The 20236-nt window shown below is 63.1% G+C and overlaps 1 protein-coding gene across 4 annotated transcripts in view; it reads right to left on the reverse strand.

Annotated features, from left to right (window-relative positions):
• KDM4B (lysine (K)-specific demethylase 4B) overlaps positions 1–20236 on the reverse strand; it is a 167831-nt gene that overhangs the window by 25224 nt on the left and 122371 nt on the right. For all 4 annotated transcript variants that reach the window (XM_012646297.1, XM_012646295.1, XM_012646294.1 and 1 more), the window contains one exon: positions 5180–5376. In XM_012646297.1, coding sequence (XP_012501751.1) covers positions 5180–5376 — 197 coding nt within the window. The remainder of the gene's footprint in view (positions 1–5179; positions 5377–20236) is intronic.

The raw sequence follows: 20236 nt of genomic DNA on the forward strand, positions 1-20236 counted from the left end.
CCGTGGTGCGATCACGGTTCACTGCAGCCTCCAACTCCTGGGCTCCAGCGATCCTCCTGCCTCAGCCTCCCGAGTAGCTAGGGCCGCAGGCGAGGGCACTACCATACCCGGCTAATTTTTTAATTTCTTGTAGAGCTGGAGCCTCACTGTGTTGCCCAGGCTGGTCTCGAACTCCTGGCCTCAAGTGATCCTCCCGCCTCAGCCTCCCAAAGTGCTGGGATCCCAGGCGTGAGCCCCTGCCTGGCCTGATTCCTCATCTTTTATGCTGAATGATTTGTTCGCTCTGGAAGCTTTTGGCATCTCCTGGTGCACCTGAGAGTTGTGAAGTTTCACAGTGACGTGCTGTGGGTGACTTTCATCCTCCGGCCAGACTTTTAAACTTGGAAAAGGAAAGTCTTTGGGTCCTAAGAAATTTTTCTTCTCTCTTTTTCTGAAACTCCTGTCCAGGGCTGGATTCCCGGGACGGAGCCTCCTGCTCCCCGGCTCCATCCTCCCGTCCACGCTCCCGGGGAGGCTCCCCCAGCCGCTCGCACGTCGCTGCGCGCCCGTCCCCCTCACCCAAGGGCGTCCCTTCCCCGGCGTGTCTTCTCTACAGCGACAAGCTCGTCCTTCCCGAACGCAAAGCCATCGCCCGGCCCGCTCTGAGGACCGTTTCCGGGCTTCCCTGCTCGCTGCGCTTTCTCCTTCCCTTTCCGTCTCTGACCCCATCTTTCCCAGCGGCATTTCCCCGGGTCTGTCGGGACCCTAGACATCCACTGTCGGTGGCTCGGGGCGCGTGAGCAGCGCTGAGGAAGGCTGCACCCGGGTGCCAGGGTCTGTAGCTTTGTTCCGCTGGCCCCTCTCTTAGCTGGGAGGGGACCCTTTGTTGTCCTCTCTGGCCCTGGGGGTGGGGGCACACGAGCCTGGCAGCCAGGCCCCCACCGCCCCACTTCAGGAAGGCACCTCCCTCCTGCCCGGAGCTGCCTACCACCTTCTGCTGGGAGATGACGGGTGGCGTGGGCGCAGGTGGGGACAGCCACAGCTGCAGGGGGCTGAGGAAGGCCCCTGGGTCCAGCCGTTGCCCATGCACCTTAGCACGGCTGCCCCGCTCCCAGCCCGCCGCAGCCCCCAGCCCGGGAGGTGCCCGTGTCTTGGTCCCTGGGCCTTTCCGGAGCCCCGGGCACAGCCCAGTCACTCCCACGGGCAGCAGGCCTGCGGGTTCCTGTGTCGCCACGTCAGTCGCCACCCGCCCATCCTGTCCCTCTTTTCAAAGTCTGCTGCCGCTGCTCAGCTGCCACTGTTACCCTCCTGTCCTCTCCGCCACTGCTCGACCTCTTAGTGGAGTTTCGGGGAGGGTGGGCAAGGACATGCACCTAACCCGCCAGGCTCCACGGGACGCCGCTCGGCTAATTTGCACACACCAAACGCACGAGCGTTTTCAAGGTGGAAGCAGGTGTCCCCTGACCTCGGATGGCAGGAGGCGGGGTGGACGGCCCTGGCCCTGTCACTAAGGGGCATGGTACAGCCCCCTCAGCACCAGGGCAGGCTGTCAGCTCTCAGCGCTAGCTGCCGGCCCAGGGCTTCCCAGCCACAGGGAGAGGTGGGGCTGTCCCAGCCCTGGCCCCAGGTGCGGGAGCAACTGCATGGCCGTCCCCAGGCTGAGCCCTTGGTGCCAGGCCTCCCCCTCCTGGCACTCACTGCCCACGACAAGGCTGTGCGTCACTTAAAGAAGTTCACCTTTGAGAAATAGCAAAGCTGTTCTGGGGAAGACAGATGTAGGAGACACAGAGTCCCTGGGGCTACGAGCTCCTGGGGGAGCCAGCAGGGGCTGGCAGGTGGCAGTGGTCACAAGGGCCTGTCCCTGTGTGCCAGGTGCCACGTCTGCAGGGGAAGGGCTCAGGAACGTGGCGGGGCCCACGGCAGCCCTGGCAAAACACAGAGGGGCTTTGGCCCAGGGCGCAGATGTGCCAGGCAGCAGGGCAGCAGCACCGAGCTCGGGGGAGGGAGGGGACAAGGCTGGGGCCCAGCCAGGCAGACATTGGCAGCAGTGCGTGGGGGAGGCAGGTCCGAGGGTTGCCGGGTGGTGCCAGCGGGAGCCGCGGGACTGGGTGCATCCACGTCAGGCTTGGTGACGGCCACAGAGCAGTGGAGGGTGAGAGCCGCAGAGGCTGGGGTGGGACGGGCTCCAGGAGTGAGGACATGCTTGCTTCGCCCCGTCTCCCGTAGAGGCGGGCAGCGCAGATGCTCGCAGGCGTGCGGGGCGGAGCGCACACCTGCCGGGGCGTGTGGTAGGCAGCAGCTCTCGACCGTCTGCACAGGGAGGAGTGTGGTTTGGGTACAAGCGAGCAAGAGACAGCAGCGGCTGGGCAGGGTGCCAGGCTGCACAGCGCTGCCCAGAGCGGCGAGGGCCTAGGGTGCCCAGCCCCATTCGTCGTGGGGAAAAACACAAATAGCCAGTGATGGAGGTCGGTGCGCCCGGCGAGGTTTGGTTGTGGAAAATGAGCCCACGGAAAGGCGGCGGGACGGAGCAGATCGTCTTCTCCGAGCTCTGGAGGCTGCGATGAACCGTCTGCCTCCCAGGGTAGCCGACGCCCGGCCCGGCCTCCTCCCGGAGGCACCGCCTCGTGCGCACACAGGGTCTTCCCACGGCCGCACGGAAGGGAAGGGAGGCTAGACCCTCACGAGGCGAGGGCGGGGAGCCCACCTGATGCCACCCCGTGGTCTAGGGCAGGGGTTCCCAAGCAGGGACACTGAGTGACATCTGTGGTTGTCACACTGGGGGGTGCTCCTGGTCGAGGGAGATGCAGCCTAATTCTCTCCCACCAATCCAGCCCCAGCCAAGGGCACTTGGGCAGTGTCCCCCAGGCCTCAAAATAAGCCCCCTGAAGCTCGGGAGCCCAGCTGAGGGGGCAGGGACGGGCCACACGCAGAGGGTGCCGGGCAAGAGAATGGCCCACAGGCGCTTCTGAGAACCGGCCGCCAGGCTCCGGCTTGCCAGCGTGAGTCACCAGCCAGCCTTTCCAGAGAACAGCACCTCCACGACTTAAAAAAAATAAAAGGGGACTTGGCCTTGTTGTACACACTAAAGGCTTTAAAGAGAATTATATCCTCGGGAACACGACTCAATTTGTTATTCGGTCCCTCTGCCGGATCACTGCGGCTCCCTGGGATGGCAGCGAGGGCGGGTGGGAGGCCGGGACACTCCGGAGAGGAACAGTTTGTGACGCCGGAACTTGCGGAGCGAGGGGCGGCCGGGCAAGGCATCCGGCCTGCGGGGACGTGGCTCCGCGGAGTCCACTTGCTGTGTGCAGAGAAGGTTCCGGCAGCAGCGAGTGCGGCGGCTTCGGCTTCTCCTCCTGGCAGGCTCTTCAGACGGTCTCTAATCCCACTCCACTCCCGGAACGCGGCGCCTGTTTATTGGCAATCTGCTCTGTTGACCAATTAGCCTGAGCCACAATCAATTAGCCATTATGCAAATAGCACATCCTGCTGGCGCTGGGAGCTGGGGGTGCTCAGCTTGCCCCGCTGGGGAGCCCGGGAGGCCGGGAGTCCGGGAGCTTCTCACGCAGGCGTGCAGGCTGCCAGAGAGACGTGAAAACACTCGGAGCTCGTGGAACATTCTCCAAGAGGGGCCACGGTGGGGAGAGCATGTGGGTGAGGCTGAGGCCACCCGGGATTCACAGATTCAGCCCGGTCAGGGAAGAAGGTTCTGGACTGGGGGTGACTTTTCATAGAAACCAGTTCCAAGGCCTGTGTCTGCAGAGGGTGGGAGGCATCGCCAGGGAAACGAACTGGCCGAGCCGCCCCCCAACCCTGCCCATCACCAGCTGGGACAGGATCGAGCCAGAAGTGGCCGAGCAGCTGCTCGCAGGGAAGGGGGAGGCTGCCCCCCATGCCAGGGCTGCAACTTTCAGCTGAGACACCGGATCCGCCGGTGGCCTAATTTGGTGCAACCCACGAGCTGAGAGGGTGTTTACATTTTTAAATGGCTCAAAAAAGAAATATTGTCATATTGTGTGGCACGTGAAAATGATACGAGATCCAAACTCCAGTGTCCATAAATAAAGTCTCATCGGGACACAGTCACGTGCGCTGTCGTACCGAAGGCCTGTCTCCGTCCGCAGCGGCTGAGCTGCGAGGTCGCAGTCCAGCAGTTGCGACAGAGACCGTCTGGCTCGCAGACTCACCAGCTTCTCTCTGGCCCTTTCCGGGAAGAGTTGGCCAAGCCTGCTCTGCGCCGGGCCTCCCAGTTCCGGCTCACACTCGGGACTGTCGAAGGCTCCTTGGGCCCCGACAGGAATGAACTCTTCCTCGGCCGTGTCCGAGAGCAGCTCAGAGCCCTGGAGGCCGGGTGTTTCCCAGAGAAGGGGCCAGCGCAGACCCGGGCTGCAGAGGCTGCGGGAGCTGTTTTCAGCTGCCTGATGCCCTTTCACTCCGGGCATGAAGTTGATTTTCTCCTCAGCCAAGATGAGACCTGCCCCTGAGACCTGCCCCCGACGTCCCCACGGCCTGGGGCGGCCAGAGGCCAAGAGGCTGCAACGCTCCGCCCTCCCCTCCCTCGCCAGGCACCAGCCGCTGGGAGCCTCGGTGTCGTTGGGGGCGGGGTCCAGGCAGCTGCATGCCAGGCGACCTCCAGTTTGCGATAGGGACTCTGGGCTGGAGCAAGCGCGACCCTGCAGGGAGGGGGCTCAGCAACCACCTCCAGGATCTAGTGAGCAGCACGTTCCCGTCGCCCGGAGCAACCAGACACGGAGGGGAGGGGCTCCGTGGCCCACACCGATGAGGCGCTGGGCCCACCTGGTGCCCCGTGGGCCCTGGCGCGGCCCCTGCCATCTCTCAGAGCCAACAGCAGAAACAGGGTGAGTGACAGGGACGCGGTGTGCTGTCCCCGAGAGCAAACCGGGAGGCCGCGTGGGGTGTGACCTGCTCCTGTCACCACGGAAGGCTCAGGTCAAACGCCCCGGTGGCCCCGGGGGCAGCCCCCCGGAAGGCAGGCGGCAGGGAGTGCAGGGAAGCCACGGGTGCGGGCGACACCGACGCTGCCGCCTCAGGCAGTCGAGGCCTGAGGAGCACACGGAGCCCCAGAGGCAGGGAGGACTCAGACCTCAGGGGAGTGGCCTGAGGGCAGACAGGCCAGCGCAGGCGTCACTTGCTGTTCACCACTGGGGCCAGTCACAGCGGCAACCACTCGGAGACTCACCTGCGGAGGAGCTTGGCCTTCAGCGAGGCCCGGGAGGCGCTCCAGGAGCTCAGCTCGGGGCTGGTGAGGGCCGTGGGCCGCGTGTGGTCGAGCACGGTGAGGTCCTTGCCCTGCTTCCACAGCTCGTAGCGCTCGGGCTGCAGGATGCGCACGAACACGTCCATGGAGATCTTCACCATGTCCTTCCGGCACGTGCACTGCGGGCGGGACACGGCGCCCTCAGCCTCTAGCGCCGCGTGGCCGGGGCCGGGCGCCAGCGCTGAGGACGGCGGCTGGACAGACCCCAGTCCTCCCACGCCCGTCCAGCCACCCAGCTTCTCGTTTCTAGAACTCCGTCACGACACAGGAAATGGCACCTGCTCTTCCCAGGTAAAAGGGGAGGCTCTGAGTATCCTTCCTGAAGCGCCCACCCCCAGCTGGGAGTCTCTGCTCTGCCCCCGTGGAGCTGCGACAGCCACCGAGCCAACGCTGCAGAGGAGCGTCCAGAGAGCAGGGCCTCTGCTCGGGGAGGACCGAGGACCAGGACCGGGCACCGTGCTTGGCAGCCCAGAGGCCAGCAGGGCTGAGGTGCCACTGCCTTTGTCGCTTCAGACAAAAACGTCCCTCGTCAGGAGCACGGGCCTCCAAGTGCATAAAACCAGCACAGAGGATTTTACAGTAGCAGTTGGTCCAAGACGGTTAGGGAGAGGGAAAAGGCCGCAGTCTCCAAAGAGCTCAGAGAACACGCAAGCAAACACGCCCGCGACCTCCTGGGGCCTTGCTGGGGGAAACGCTGGCCTGGGGGCTCCGCGGAGGAGGGAGAGGAATGTTACAGAAGAGGAAGCTGAGGGTCTGGGAGGCCCAGCGACTCAGCGCTGAGAAAGGGTGCTGACCCTTGCTGGAAGCAGACACGTCCTGGACAGGTCGGCCACTTGTGCTCAGGAACCTCAAGCAAGCGGCAAGTGCATGGCGAGGACAGGCTAGAACAGAGTGCCCTCCTGCCCCTCCCTGCCCCGGCGCCCCTCCCCCACACCACTCTTCTGGGGCTCTGCCTCCACAACACCTCCGTGTCACATCTGTGTCACATCAGCCAGTGGAAGGGAGGCGCCGCAGCTGACCTGGAGGCACTCAACTGTTCAGGGACTCAGGCCAGAGAAGCCAGGCCCCAGAGGGGGAGACCCCAGACGCCCAAGCAGCTTTTCCCACCACCAGCCCTGACGCCAGGGCAGCCGGGCCAGGCAGCCTGGTGTCTGCGTCACCTGCAGCTGCTGTGGCTCAAAAGCATCACAGACAACGTGCAAACTGGTGGCCATGCTGTGTGCTGATAAAACTTTATCGACAAACTCAGGCACAGGCCACAGTCTGGCAACTCCTGGCCTAGACTCTGGAGGGCAAAGCAGCCCCTGGTGTCTTCCCTGGGCTGTGCGGAAGTTCGGGGCGGGGGGTGCTCCCTTCCCTCTGCGAGGGGCTCAGTCCCCTTCCTCATGGGAGACACGCCCAGGGACACAGGGCCACCTGGACCTCCCACCACTCCCTGCAGCTCAGTCTTGGAAACCTACTTGGAACTTTCCACCTCCCTGTCAAATACACAGGCTTCGAAGCCCATTTCCAAAAAAATGTAGCTTAGAATGCTACATTTCCGTTTTAAGGACCCAGCTCACTGCCGTCGCCGTGTTCTCGATGGAAATGCAGGAAACAGAAAGACTCAGCTGAACGCGACACTAACGCTACCTTGCCCCACAAGCCCTTCCGAATTCCCCTCGATTTGCTCTGGAAACGCTGAAATGTGTATGACCCTAGATCCGACGCTGATGGGGGCGGCAGCGGAAACCTCCCGTGGAATTTCCTGCAGCCCCCGCCCACCCCCCAACCCCCATCCCAGGGGCAGCTGTGGAACCTTCTGCTGGATCCGGGCGCAGGGACTTGGGAACAGCAATAACCGACCACGCCGAGCGGGAGGGAATATTTATGGCCAAGTGGTTCCCAGCAAACTCGATTCACTTAATGAAAAACTGCGTAGGCGAGAGGCTGGCGGTGTGATTTGGCCGCAGAGTGGAAGCTGCACAGATGGTGCCCACGTTTCAGATTCCTGGCCAGGCCTCGGCCTCCCCGGCGTCCCCATCAACAGCGGCTTAAGGGATTTGTATCGAGCGGCTTTGCAATTGCTTTTCCTTAAGTAATTAAAAAAAGCACCTGTGTGCGCCCATGAGGGGGACACGCAGACACGGTCCGTGGAGCGCATCGCCACGGCCTGGAACCGGGCCTGAGCCCCCTGGCCCGGCCAAGGCTGGCCCTGCGTCTGCCGTGTCCTGTGCCCGGGGCTGATCCACTGGCCAGGACGAAGCTGCGGGTGTAAGCCATCCACAGCGGCAGGTGCTGCGGGTCCCCTCCCAGGATGGCGGCGGCTGGGAACACTGGCCCCCTGGGCACAGGCCCCCCCAAGCCGGGAGGCAGGAGCCTCGGGGCGGAGTTCTCAGGGCGGCCTCCGCGCTGGCGCCGAGGGAGGGAAGAAAGCAGGACGCAAACCTCCCCATCCGCGTTGTCTGCCACCCGCCCCTCCCTGTCCCCCAAGGACGCAGTTTGCGTGAGGATCTGCAGGAGTTACTGAAGTTGACAGCTCCTGCCTGTTCTCAATTCCTGCCCCCCGAATTAGCAGCCCCCCGCCAGCACTCGGCAGAGATGTAGCGTGCTCTCCAGGGGCAGTCTGGCCGTGTCATTAGTTTCTGATGCAGAAATCAGGCGCAAGTGTGAAAGACGGTCTGAGTGGTCCCCTGAAGGCCTGAGCACGCCCCAGGGCCCCGTGTACCACGGCGTGGCAGGCTCTGCCACCAGTACTGCGTGGACAGGGCCCCCTGAGAGCCGGGACTGTGGCACGAGGCCTGTTCTAGTCCAGCAGGGCCAGGTGGCAGTGACACCCTCGGTGCTGAGCAGGCCTCCGGGGAGAGGTGGGAGCAGAGGCAGGAGGTGGGACGCGGGTGGCGGGTGCAGAGCACGTAACCCACCGCCAGCCCCTACCGAGGGTCTTGGCTCCAAACGAGCCTGCCCTGCCCTGGGGTTGGCCTCCCACCCGTGTGGGGCCCCACCCACCCCAGGCTCTCAGCCCCACACAGTGACCCCCACTAGCTTCTTCCTGTTCCCAGGTGACGCGGTGGCCGGGCTGGGTGGGCGCCCTCCTGGCACCCGACACCGTGCAGACACGGGCTCCCGGATGGCGCCTTACTCTGCTGGCCAGCGCCGCTGCACCACCCTAATCAGCCAGCGGCGCTTCCGGCACATAGGAGACACGCTACGCGAAGCCTCTGACAGCAGAGTCCCCAGAGGCCGGGGGATGGCGGTCAGCCATCACCACCTCCACCTGGCCCCAGCGAGGCCAGCAGCTTCTGGAGGACGGACAACAGCAGGCAGGCATAGAGGGACGTGGGGCCGAGCCGTGCAGCTCTGCCGGGCCATGGACCACGCAGGAACACGGCTCTCTGCATACACCAGGCAAGCTCAGCCCTCGGCACCCCTGCCAGGACCCTGCCGAAGGGAGGGAAGGTTTCAAAGACGTACTTTGCCTCTTTCCTGAGAGGCAAACACGCACACAAACGCACGCCGAGATAACTCCAGCCACGTTGTTCAACCACCGTGGGCAGACTACATAAACGACAGACCCAAACCCCGCCGCAGCGTCTGACACTTGGTCTACAGGACCGCTTTGACGGCACGAACGTCCTTAAGATGTGCGTCACCTGAAGGAATACAAGGCGCACAGTCACACACACAGTAAGGGCCCGATCGTGAGCACGGATCTTTAAACAAGGACGAGGAAATTCACAAAAAATCCGCCGTGGTTTTGTCAACTGCAGAACTGAACAACTCGCGTGCTGTTTATCTTTCTAAACCTCTTTACCGAGCAGGTGTGTCGTTAAGTCAGGCCGACACCGGTTCTGGTAAAGTTTCACCGGCACACGTCACACCCACTTGTCTGCGCATTGCTCTCGCGACAAGGGCGGGGTGAACGGTCACCACGGAGACCGCGTGGCCCGCGGGGCTGGAACAGTCACCATCGGGTCCTCTGCAGAAACTCTGCCAAACCCTGATTCACGTCATGGAATAATTTTTATAGCGTAACTTGCAGTCTAGGGCCCTCGGTGGTGAACATCCCACACGCGGACGTCAGTGCGCTGCGCGAGCAGTCGCGGCCGTGTCCCCGCGAACACTTATAGTTCCGGTTTTTACGGAGCGTGGTGGCCACACACTCTGCACTGCCAACCTCTGACGACTCCTGCCGGGAAGCAGCCCAGCGCCCGGGGCGGGTGGCCTGTCCACTCGCTCTGCCTCTCTGGGCCACCTGCCAGAGCCGGCCATGCGCCGTGGGGAAGGCCACCCAGAACCCAGGGGGAGCTCGGGGAGCCTGTGTCCGCTGCACTTCACCCTGGGGGGCCCCGACGCTGCCCCCCGGGATGGAGCCCAGACGGGACTCGTCCCACGCTGCCCACAAGTGTCCCTGCCTGGCTGGCTCCAAGCCCCCAGCCACGGACTTCACACCTTCTGGCTGGGATCACCCCAGCTTGGTTTTGTTTTGTCATTCGAATGAACCTGGACACCCACAAACGGAAGAGCGCAGCAGTCGGGGTCCCTGCAACGACGACTGTGGGATCAAGGAGCCGGGCCCTGGGTGGGGAGGAGACAAGCACAGCCTGGAGGTGGCTTTGCTTTTTCCGTTTCGTGGGGGTGTCCGCTTCTTTGCTGAAGTCAGTCCCGACACGCTACGCCTACAAGCAGCAATACTTCGCAAGCTTCTAAGGGACATCCAAGTTCTAAGAGTGGTGTCCCCAACAGACCCCCTTCCACGACAGCGCGTCGGGGCACAAATTCCTCGCAGCCTTCAGAACCGTCTGACCCAGAGTTGAGAGCGTGTTTTAAAGACCTTTAACTTCCCAAGGTTTGGGATGCTGAAAGAAAAGAGGTGCCAATCTTAGGTCAGACCCTGCAATTGCAGCATAAAAGCCCAGAGCAAGATGGCTTCAAACTTTAACTCAAAAGAGTCGTGTCTCCACGTCCAAACTGTCCTAGGCTCCAAACCAGCAAGTCTGAATTAACGCGGTTTTACCGCGCGGCGCTGGGCCCTGCCCTGAAGCTGCTGACGTACAACTGCGGAGACAGAGTAAGTGCGCGTGAGAAGCCAGAGGACCCGGGAGCAAGGAGGCCACGTCCCCGCAGGGCTGACTCTCAATGCCAGGAAGCAGCGTGTGCACGTCTCTGACTACTGCCGCCAGGGTGCGGGGGTGCTGGGGCCGGCTCTGTCCCCACCTTGCTGTGGCCAGCGTGGGCTCCTCTGCTTCTCGGGGCCAGGCCGGTGGGATGGGGTGGCCAAGGATCTGGCCGGCCTCCCCGCCACCCGCGCGGCAGGTCCCAGATGCTTTTTGCAAAGATCAGTGCCCTCGGGGAAGGTCTCTCCTGCCGGCCCTCACCCGCCTGGGATCCGTGGGGGGGCGAGCCTCAGGGAGTCACCAGAGCACCTGGTGTGAACGCGGCCACCGCTCCGGTCCTGCGGAAGGCAGCTGTGCCCCTACACTGCCTGTGTCGCCTCCTCCAGGACCAGGGCAGGGAGGTGGGGCACAGGGTGAGGCACGAGCCTCACAGGGCCGAAGTCCGTCCAGCTACCCGCGCTTAGGGTCAGTCCCCCCCCCCCTTACTTGGGCCATGCAGGACCGCCCCCAAGCCCCCGCCCCTGCACAGGGCATCCTGACACCTGCTCGTGGGAGCCCCAGCAGCTGGATCCCGGCACAGACCCTAAGAAAGGCCTGGGGTGGAGACAGCGTCTGCCCAGAGGCTCAACCAGATGCAGCTGTCACTTGCAAGTGACAAGCAGGAGATTTATGACTGCGAGTTAGGGGCCCGGACCTAATCTGAGCACCTCTCCTTGGCCGGCCCCTGTCACTCGGTGCCCAGACGCCAAGTCAAAGAGCTGGGAGCAGGCGGCTGCCACCGGCTCAGAAGACTGACACATCAAACAGCCGACATTCCCGGCCAGGCCTCCCAGGACCCTCAGTGAGTTCTGAGGCCAGTGGGAAAGCGGCGTCGGGCTGCTGTTGGCCTCTGGTCATACACGGCAGGGCCCAGCGTGGAGGCAAATAGGTTTCTTCTTTCCAAAGCGTGAAAAAGATATAAATCAGAATGTGACAGGCTCAGAGCCAGCGGCCATGGGCCCCAGGGCCTGCTTCGCGACAATCAGCTGGCCTGTCCCCCTTTGGAGAGCAGGGAAAGGAGTCAGAGAGCCGCGAGTGACTGCCAGGGCTGGGCCAGCGCCTGCGGGACGCTCGCCACGGCCCACGGGCTCCGAGGTCTTCACAGACCCCACGGGCTCCAGTGCCTTCCAGGGGGACGGCCACCAACTGCCCACATGTCCCGATCTGCCCTCGGGGACCCTTGGGACTGTCTGTGGGACGATCACTGAGGACTGTCCCTAGCAGGACAGAGGTGCAGAGGGCAGGCAGGGCGCCTACCAGGAGACGCCGCTTTGGCTCCATCTTGTGCTGTCCAGGGTTTATGGTGAAATAAACTTAACATTATCACAGAACAAATATGAACGCCCAGTGAAACCAGACGGTTGTATTACTCAGCATCTGCCCAGCACGGGGCCTGCCGCTCGCCAGCACTGCTTGTGGGCTACTGCCCCGCGAAAGCTGGCAGGGGAGCGGGGAGAGGGTGGGGACGTCAGGACAGCAGACGGGGTCCCTACTGGGCAGAGCAGAGCTGGGCGCTGCACCCGCGGGGGGAGCCATGGGGAGCTGTGTGCGGGTAGCGCAGAGAGACCTGGCAAAGTGCAGGGTGTCGGCGCCACCACCCTTAGCCCCTAGGCGGGAAGCCTGAGGGCTCCTCCCTGCACAGTCTGGCCGGCCCAAGAGGAAAGACCTAAACACTAATGTTGGGGGCCCCCCAGTAACAGACCACCCAGATCCCCCCACGGGAAAGCTCCAAGTGAGAAAGGCGGCCCTGCATCCAGAGCTCGCCAGCCTCGGTCCCACACTCAGGATCGTTACGCTCCGTCGTCACCGCCAAGCATCAGAGACACGAGTCTCTACCGTGACTCCAGGACAACAAAACCCACAGTGGGAAAAAACAACCGGGAAGAGACAGAGATCACGGAAGACATTTTCAAAAAGAACTTAAAACTATCATCGGTATCCTCAGAAATAAAAACTATCATATCATGAAACAAGAACAGAGCTTATGAAATAGGAACATCCAGAAGACAAAAAAGGGCAGAAATGAACAATAGAAAGGTTGGGTGATGAAAGTTAAGGGACGCTCCCAGCAAACAGAAAACAGATTCGAAAAAGATGGGAAAGGGGGCAGGAGGACAGACAGGAACGCGTACTAGATCCGAGACACCCAGCTCCAGTGACAGCAGTCTGAATCAGAGACGAGAGACGAGAGACGAGAGAGGAGGAAGAGAGAGTCATCAGAGAAACCATCGCGAGTTCCCGGCATTGCTCTGCCGAGCCCGGAGGAGGAGGGCCCACGGCTCCCCCGCCTGTGCGCCTCCCCCGTGGAGAACCCCGAGCCAGACACGGAGACCGAGCTCCCGGAAGACTCCCCGGAACAGCTCGCACCTTATCTGGTGCGAAGCTCCGAGGAACAAACGAGAAGCCGGCCACGGCCCTGGCTCTACCCAGAGGCACCGGCTTCCCGGCGCGCAGGACGGCTGTCCTCGCTTTTCTCCCGGCCGGCATCCTGCAGTCCCTTCACGCCTGCCTGTTTCTCGGGGCGCACTCTGGAAATCGTGCCACTGGACTTTAAGGGCAGCCTCGTCCTTCTTGGCGGTTGTATAGCATTCGAGGCCCGGACGCCGTCAGGCGCTTGGCTGTTAAGATGTCCCAGTCTTTCGCTCCACGTTTCAGAACCCTCGTGTGTTCAGCCCGGTGTCATCACGGCTGTGCTCCCCACTAGCGTCTCTCCCCTTGGTGGCTCTTCTCTGCTAACAGGCGCCACCCCCAGCCCCAGACGGCCACGGTGGGGGCCTGACTTGGTCACTGTCCCCACTCTGCGTACGTCATTCCACACGTGTTGCAAGGCCGTGTTCTTCGAAACACAGATTCTGATGGAAAACGCTGTTCCCTCACGGGCCCTTCCCTACCTCGGGATGTTTGCAATCGTTCCCAGGGCTCCCTCGGCCTCCTTAGCTGTCAGAGCAGCCACAGGAACGAGGCCAACTTCCTCTGCCGCAGCGGGAGCCACCAACACCCACCACCATGTCACCGGCGACTCGGGACACAGAAATGCCACGTTTCATAAAGTGAGAGACCAGGATCTGTGCCTGCCCCAGCAGGGGGTCAAAGCCAGTGGGCACGCAGGGGGCCCCCAAACCTGGGAGGCCACGGCTGTGCTCTCTGGAGGGTGCCAGGAGGGGGCAGGCCTGGGGGCCGCGTGGTGAAGGTTCCCCGCACTCTGCACTTAAGACGCGGGTGCCCCAGCCTGTGCTCTGTACGCCCGCAAAGCAAGCCCCCGTGCAGCCTAAGGGGCAGCCTGTCTCTCTGGGGACCAGGGGGGCACACGCCCCGCCTGCAGCGGCTGGGGGCCCTTCTGGAATCTCATTCCATGGGGAGACACATGCGCGTGCACACACATGTGCACACACTCAGTTCTGCATCTGCCAGGGGCAGACCCCGAGGGCCCCCAGATTGAGAAGTCCTGTTCCTTGAAGTGCCACGATGCACCCCGGATCTTCTGGTCCTGGTCCTGGCCTGGCTGTCTCAGAGTCCAGGGGGTTCAGTTTACCCCCCTCCCCTGACTAAATGGCACTTAGCTTTAATCAGAGGCCACCTCTTTTTAACGGATGGAACGGACATTAGAATTTGCTCATGTGAAACAGCAGAGTTGGAGAGAGGGGACGCAGCCACCAGGCTAAAGAGAAAATTATTAAATGTGGTTCAATAAAATCATCAGCCCAACTAGCATGTGACCTCGGGGACTCCTAACGCTCTGGCCAGAGCAGCAGCGCCAACTCCCGGCCCTGTGACTGGGAACCACGGCGGAACACTGAGGACACACCGGCAGCCGGCGGGTGGTTAGACAGCAGCGGCCGCGGCCCACGTGGCTGGCGCCCGCCCTGCTATAAACCAGGCGCAGGGCTGGGGGCGGGGGCCTTCGGAAGCAGCGAGGCCTGAGTGTCTTCCAGCGGCGGATGCAGCGTCGCCTGCGGCTCAACACGTCCCAGCCTCACACTGCCGCCCCCACCCCGGCTGGAGACCCGAGACGTGCACCGAGGACCCACCCATGGGCTGTTAGTGGGCACCTGAGGCGCAGGGGTGCGACTGAGGAATGCGACGTTTAATTTTATTTCCTTCTGATTAATTTATAAAGTGCCGTGTTGGGCCGGTGGCTCCCGTACCGGACGGTGTCACACCTCTGTGCACCCGGCAGCAGCCCGGCGCCCACGGCATTCTCCAGCCAACGCACCACCCTTAAAGCGCAGGGGTCCCCTCGCCCCGCCTTGCCGGGCTCCCGTCCCCATCTGGGCCCTGCAGTCCCCTCCCCACCTGGTGGCCAGAGAGCGACCCCTCTTCCACACTGACACGCCCAGCGCCCCTCACATCCCCGTGAGGCCTGACCTCAGGCTGGCCGAGCCGTGTCGTGGCCCCGAGACCCTCTGCCGGGCCCCTCCTCTCTTCCTGGGGGGCCAGGCTCCCCCGTCAGGGGCTGCGTGCTCTCTGACCCCTCGCGGGCGAGGCCCTGCCCTGCACTCCCCAGTGCCCCGCCCGGGACCTCAGGAGGGAACTAAATCGGGAGCGGGGTCTCTGCGGGTGTCGTCAGTGAGGCTGTGTCACGCACGGGGTTAGGGCCCCCCGACCCAGCGCCGGTGTTTGCGGAAGCAGAAGACCACGACCGCGCAGAGGGAAGAAGGCCACGTGACCACAGAGGCAGAGAAGGAGCACAAGTCAAGCAATGCAGCACTGAGGCCGGCGGCCACCCCGGAAGCCAGGAGAGGCAGGAGGACCCCGCCTGGAACCTCAGGGGACTTGGCCCTGCCCACACCGTGACCTTGACCTTGGCCTCTGTGAGTGGAGAAACGTCTGGTGCTTCCGGCCGCCCAGGCTGTGGCCTGGGTTACAGCAGCCCCAGGACACGACACACCAGGTGTCACTACAGGATCCGTGAAGACACCGTCCACCCCAGGGAGCACCGGCTGCCGGCCCAGCCCCGCTATGGCCTGGGGGGTTCCCAAGGTCAGAAATCCTCCCACACGTCCCTGGGTGCTGCCCACCTCCTCCCTGCACCTCCCTGCCTCGCTCCTGCCACCGGCAGCCGAACAGCAAACTCAGGCAGCCACTGCCCAGCAGACGCCGACGAGGGGGTGACAGACACACCTCTGGCGATGGTCTGTGCTGGGGGGCGGGTGCCCCGGACCAGGCGCTGCAGCCCACAGAGCGTTAACACCGCGGACGGGGCAAAGGCTCGGCATCTGCCAGCAGCTCACGGGAGCCGGGAGGGGCGAGCGGCCCCGTTTCTGATGTGATCGTCAGCGCCGCAGCAAGAGCCGCTGACAAGCCAGTTCATTAGGAAACCCGCTGGAAGCACGGCTTCATAAACAACACAATTAGGCGCTGGGCTCCCAGGGCCCCTCTGCCCGGGCTGCAGGGTCTGCTTCCGAGCAGCACGGAAAGTGGCTTCCTGCGGCACCTGGACAGCCTGGCAAGGTGAGGTCACCGGCCTCCCACGGCCTCCCACGCTGGACACTGCTCCCTGACGTCCACCAGGCCCCGGGAGGCTCCAGCATCAACCTCAGCCCTTCCTAGACAAAGGAAGCCCGTCCGTGGGTCCGCGCAGCCTCCGCAGGACGTAACAAGAAGGCGGCCCACACGCCTGGCCTCGGTCCACCAGGACCTGCCCCTCCTGCCCAAGCTGCCGGGACGGGCCTGGCACGCAGGGAAGGCCGTGCCTGCGACCGGGCCTCCCGCCTCCTTCTGGTGGAAGGTGAGCACATTCCTCAACCTGGGCTGCTTCCGGGCCAGGCGCCTCCCAAGTGCTGCCCCGTGAAACTTCCAACAGCCCGAGGAGGGGACCACAGGAGCTTCATGGATGGGAAACTGAGGCACAGTACTGGGGGGCAGAGTTTTCACAGGGAGTCATGCTGTGGGGGGAGGGCAAAGGGTCAGGGTGCAGGGTGCCCCCCCACCCCTCCTCGGCCAGCAGCGGCCCCCAGGGCGTCCTCTCTCGTTCTCCTGGTCACAACCCAGCTGTGACAGCCAAGGCAGGCCCTGTGTGCCCGACGGGTCGGCCCCTCCATCAGGCCTCCAACTCCCTCTAACGCTGCCCTGGAGAAGAACCGCCCGCCCTCCGCGAGCAAACCTCCCATGGGACGCCACGTGGCCTGTAGCTGCAGCTGAGGCACAAACTGTGTCCACGCAGGACGGTGGCAGAGACCAGACGCTGCTCTGCCCGTAAAGCCCCCCCATGCGAACCACAAACCTTCGTCTAGAGGGGCCTCGGCCCCTGCCCTGAGCCAGGCCTGACCCCTCTGGGGATCCCGGCTGGCGACCTCGGGAGCCAAGGGGAGGACGAGGAAAGGTGAAGGCGTCTAGCAGGAGGCCTCACCGGGCACCTGCCCCAGGGGGACAGGAGTGTCGGGGACATCTGTGGTTGTCATGACTGGGGAGCTCCCGGCATGGGGTGGGCGGAGGCAGGGACGCTGCTCAGCACCTGCAGTGCCCAGGACAGCCCCAGTGTCCACAGTGCCCAGGGGGACACCCTGAACTAGACCGTCTTTCTAGATCATTCCTCTTCCGCTCCACACGTGCAGCACAAGCACCAGGTCCAGATCCCAAACGAGACCGACTAGTTGTGACGCCAACCGCAGGATGCAGCCGGGTGGTCTCAGCTCCAGACCCTCCTGCCTGTGCGATTCTACAACCCCCTGAGCGCACTGTGGGGGTGGGGGTGGGCTCAGAGATAGGACCGGGGACAGCGTGACGGGAGATCTTGGAGAAGAGCAAGGGGAAAGCGTATTTCACACAGCGATTGACAGCAAACGCGTGCCCAGCCCACGAAGCCATTAATCAGAGGGTCAGCGAGGTGGAGAGTGAGGCAGGCGGCACGGGCGGGTCAGAGGCGTCTGAGCTCCCAGCCCCCATGCTCACCCCTCCTGCCTCCCCACCTCCCCCCACCCCAGCCTTCTGCCGCCTCCCCCTGGGCTGGGGCTAATCACCCGGAGCAGGCGGCATCATTACACAGAAGGAACACACAGTTCTCTGAAGCAGCAGAAACGATTTGGCTCCGTTTATAGTAATTAAGTTCAACGTCCCCCAGTGTCCCCAGGCTGGGGTTTTAGGAGCGACCCCCCTCCCTGCGTCTCCTGCCGGCACCTCCACCGCAGCCTGGATGCGGGAGGTCAGGGACGTGGGGGGATGGGGGGGCGAGTGGCCACCTCCAGAAACAGCACCTCCGAGGGACAGAGTGTCTTTTCTCTTCTCAAACTCAGCAAAAGCGCGCCCCGCTCTGGAGCCCCGAGAGCACAGAGATTCCCCCAGGGAGGCTCCGCGCTCGGTAGGCTTCGCTCAGAGACAGCTGCCAGCGCGCGGGGCTCCCGGGCCTGCGAGCCGGTCTCTGAATCTCTCTTGCTCTGTTTAATCCGCAGTCAGCTCTTCACCCGGCGGGCGGTTTGGGGACGCTCTGGAGGAGAGACCCCTTGTCTGCCAGGCGCCAGGCTCCGGCAGGAACCACCCACCGCGGGACCAGCGCGGGGTCGCGTGCTGAGCTAATCTAACGTGGCAGGCAGCCTTGTAGGACTAACTCAAGCTCACGGCTAAAAAGGCTGGTGCGTCCACACTCTATTTTCTGCGAGTGAGACGGGGGCTTCCCTTTGATCTCCCCATCAGTAATCCCACCACAGAGCCTGGCTGCTTGAGCCTGTGCCCAGGGAATTCTGCTCGGTGACGCAGAGCAGTGGCCTCCGGGGGCCCCGCCAGCCGGCCCTGCTGGGCTGTGCACAGGACACGCGCCCAGGACGAGGCCGCCAGCCTGGGAGACTCCGTACAAGCAGGGAGGTGTCATCGTCCCACAGGCTCATGCTCCGAGTGGAGCAAAGGGGACAGGAGGGTGGAGGGTGTCCTGGGCCTGGCATCCTGCTGACGCGACCTGGGCAAAGTCACCCTACGCTCCGGTCCTGTCCAGGTCACAAGGCCCCCGATCAGCCCTCTGTGGAGGGCAGTGTCGTCAGCAAAGCTGCAGAGAGAGCGTTGCCACCGAGAGCTGTCCCGAGTGGAGAATGGGAACCTCTCGAGGCAGACCCCGCGGTGAGTGCATCGCAGGCACTGCTGCGTGTTGTGGCCTGGTCAGGGGACACATCCTCGGCTGTTAAGATTATACGAACAGCAAAACCACCAGCAGCAGCAAGACCCTTCCACGCGGCCAGGCCGCAGGTGACGCGCCGCGCGGACACCTGGGGATGGCCAAGACCATTCCTCCCTCCCCTAAAGAGCCACACTCCTCAACTATCACCAGAGGAGCTCGCTGTTTAAAAATAAAAGTTAGAAAAAGACAGAAACGTACTGAGAAGTTAGTGCCTGTTTTTAAGGTATCCGCAAATCCACCACATCGCGCTAGTGTCAGCCAATATTTGGGCAAATCTTCCCCCTATTTTGGGGACCACAAGCCCCTACAAAAATGGGGTTACATATTCACAGTCCGCAGCCGATTTTCTCACTTGAAGTGCTGTGCCCGTCCCTCCACGCCCACAAACACGGAGCAGACTCCACGGCCGTGAGATAGTCCGTGGGTCCGACCCACCTCTGGTCGTAGATACGCCCTCACCACTGCTGTAACCGACGAGGCAGCAGATGCCCCCGTACCTGAAACCGCCAGGGGGCACTTGTCCCAGGGGAAGCTCTGCCTGCAACAGACACACACATTTAACCGACGGCAGATGGCCTGCTGGAAAGGTGGGCCCAGGAGGTCCCCCCAACCCCTCGGCAGCCCACCCATGGGTCTGGGGTCCTCACCCTGGGGGTCCCAGGCCTCCCGACTCCAAACACCTTTCCCAGTCTCGCAAGCAAAATAACCACCTCGTTGGTGCTGATCTGCCACCTACGTACTGCGCTCTGGTGTTTGGGACGCAGGACAGCCCTGGCTTGGCGAACACGACATCCTCCCTGACCCCTCACAGCCTCTGTGATGCTTCTTTGTATTGCCTGGGCAACTCTTTCGCCCGTTTTTTATCGAATGATGCTTCCAGATCCGCTAAGAACTGATCTGGAGTGGTAGGACTTTTTCGGACAATTTTTCAGATTCATGGAAACGCCACATAACTCACCAAGTGTACGATTCAGCAGCTTTAGTACATCCAGAGAGCTGCCACATTTAGACCCTTCCCATCACCCGAAAAGGAGGCTCCATCCCCACTAGCCGTCATGCCCCGGCCCCTCCCCGGCCCCGGTGACCGCAGTCCAGGCAGGAGTGCTGGGCTTGGGCACGTCTGGCTGGCGGAACCTCGTGCCAGAGGAAATGAAACCTTGGACTCCCACCCTGACAACGGTGGGCCCTGAGGGTGGCTGCCGCCCCTCGGACACTCTGGGCCTGCCCGGTGGGGGCGCCCATCCCCCCGCCCCAGGAGCAGGTGCTGCCTCCACGCACAGGAGGACTGGGTCTCCCCCCACAGCAGGTTGGTAAGAGCCTCCAGTTCCCCAGGGAGAAAGCAGCCTCAATCTCTCTCTCAGCATTTAGTTCCTGCAAGAGGAACGACTCCTACAGAGGAGACTTAACCCCGCACCGTGCCGAGGCCTGGATCCCACACCCCTCCCGTCAGCCCAGCTCCCCGCCCACCCACGGGACAAAGTGTGTGACATTAACGGAACCCACAGCCCCCGAAACCGGGGTCCGTCCCCGAGGTGGGGGCTCTGTCTAGTGAGACGGCCTGCTGGGGTTCGAGGCCTCACTGCCGTGTGCGTAAGGGACTTCCAGCGCCAGGCTGCTGACCACGGCAGCATTGCCACCAGCAATGGCAAGTCACCAGGAAAGAAATCAAATGCGTCTCCCAGCTTTCCGTAACACCCAGGGACCACCACGGCAGCAGGACGCTCTCAAGCAACAGAGAGC

This window comes from Propithecus coquereli, unplaced genomic scaffold (assembly GCF_000956105.1).
Source record: "Propithecus coquereli isolate 6110/MARCELLA unplaced genomic scaffold, Pcoq_1.0 Scaffold241, whole genome shotgun sequence".
Taxonomy (NCBI): Eukaryota; Metazoa; Chordata; class Mammalia; order Primates; family Indriidae; genus Propithecus; species Propithecus coquereli.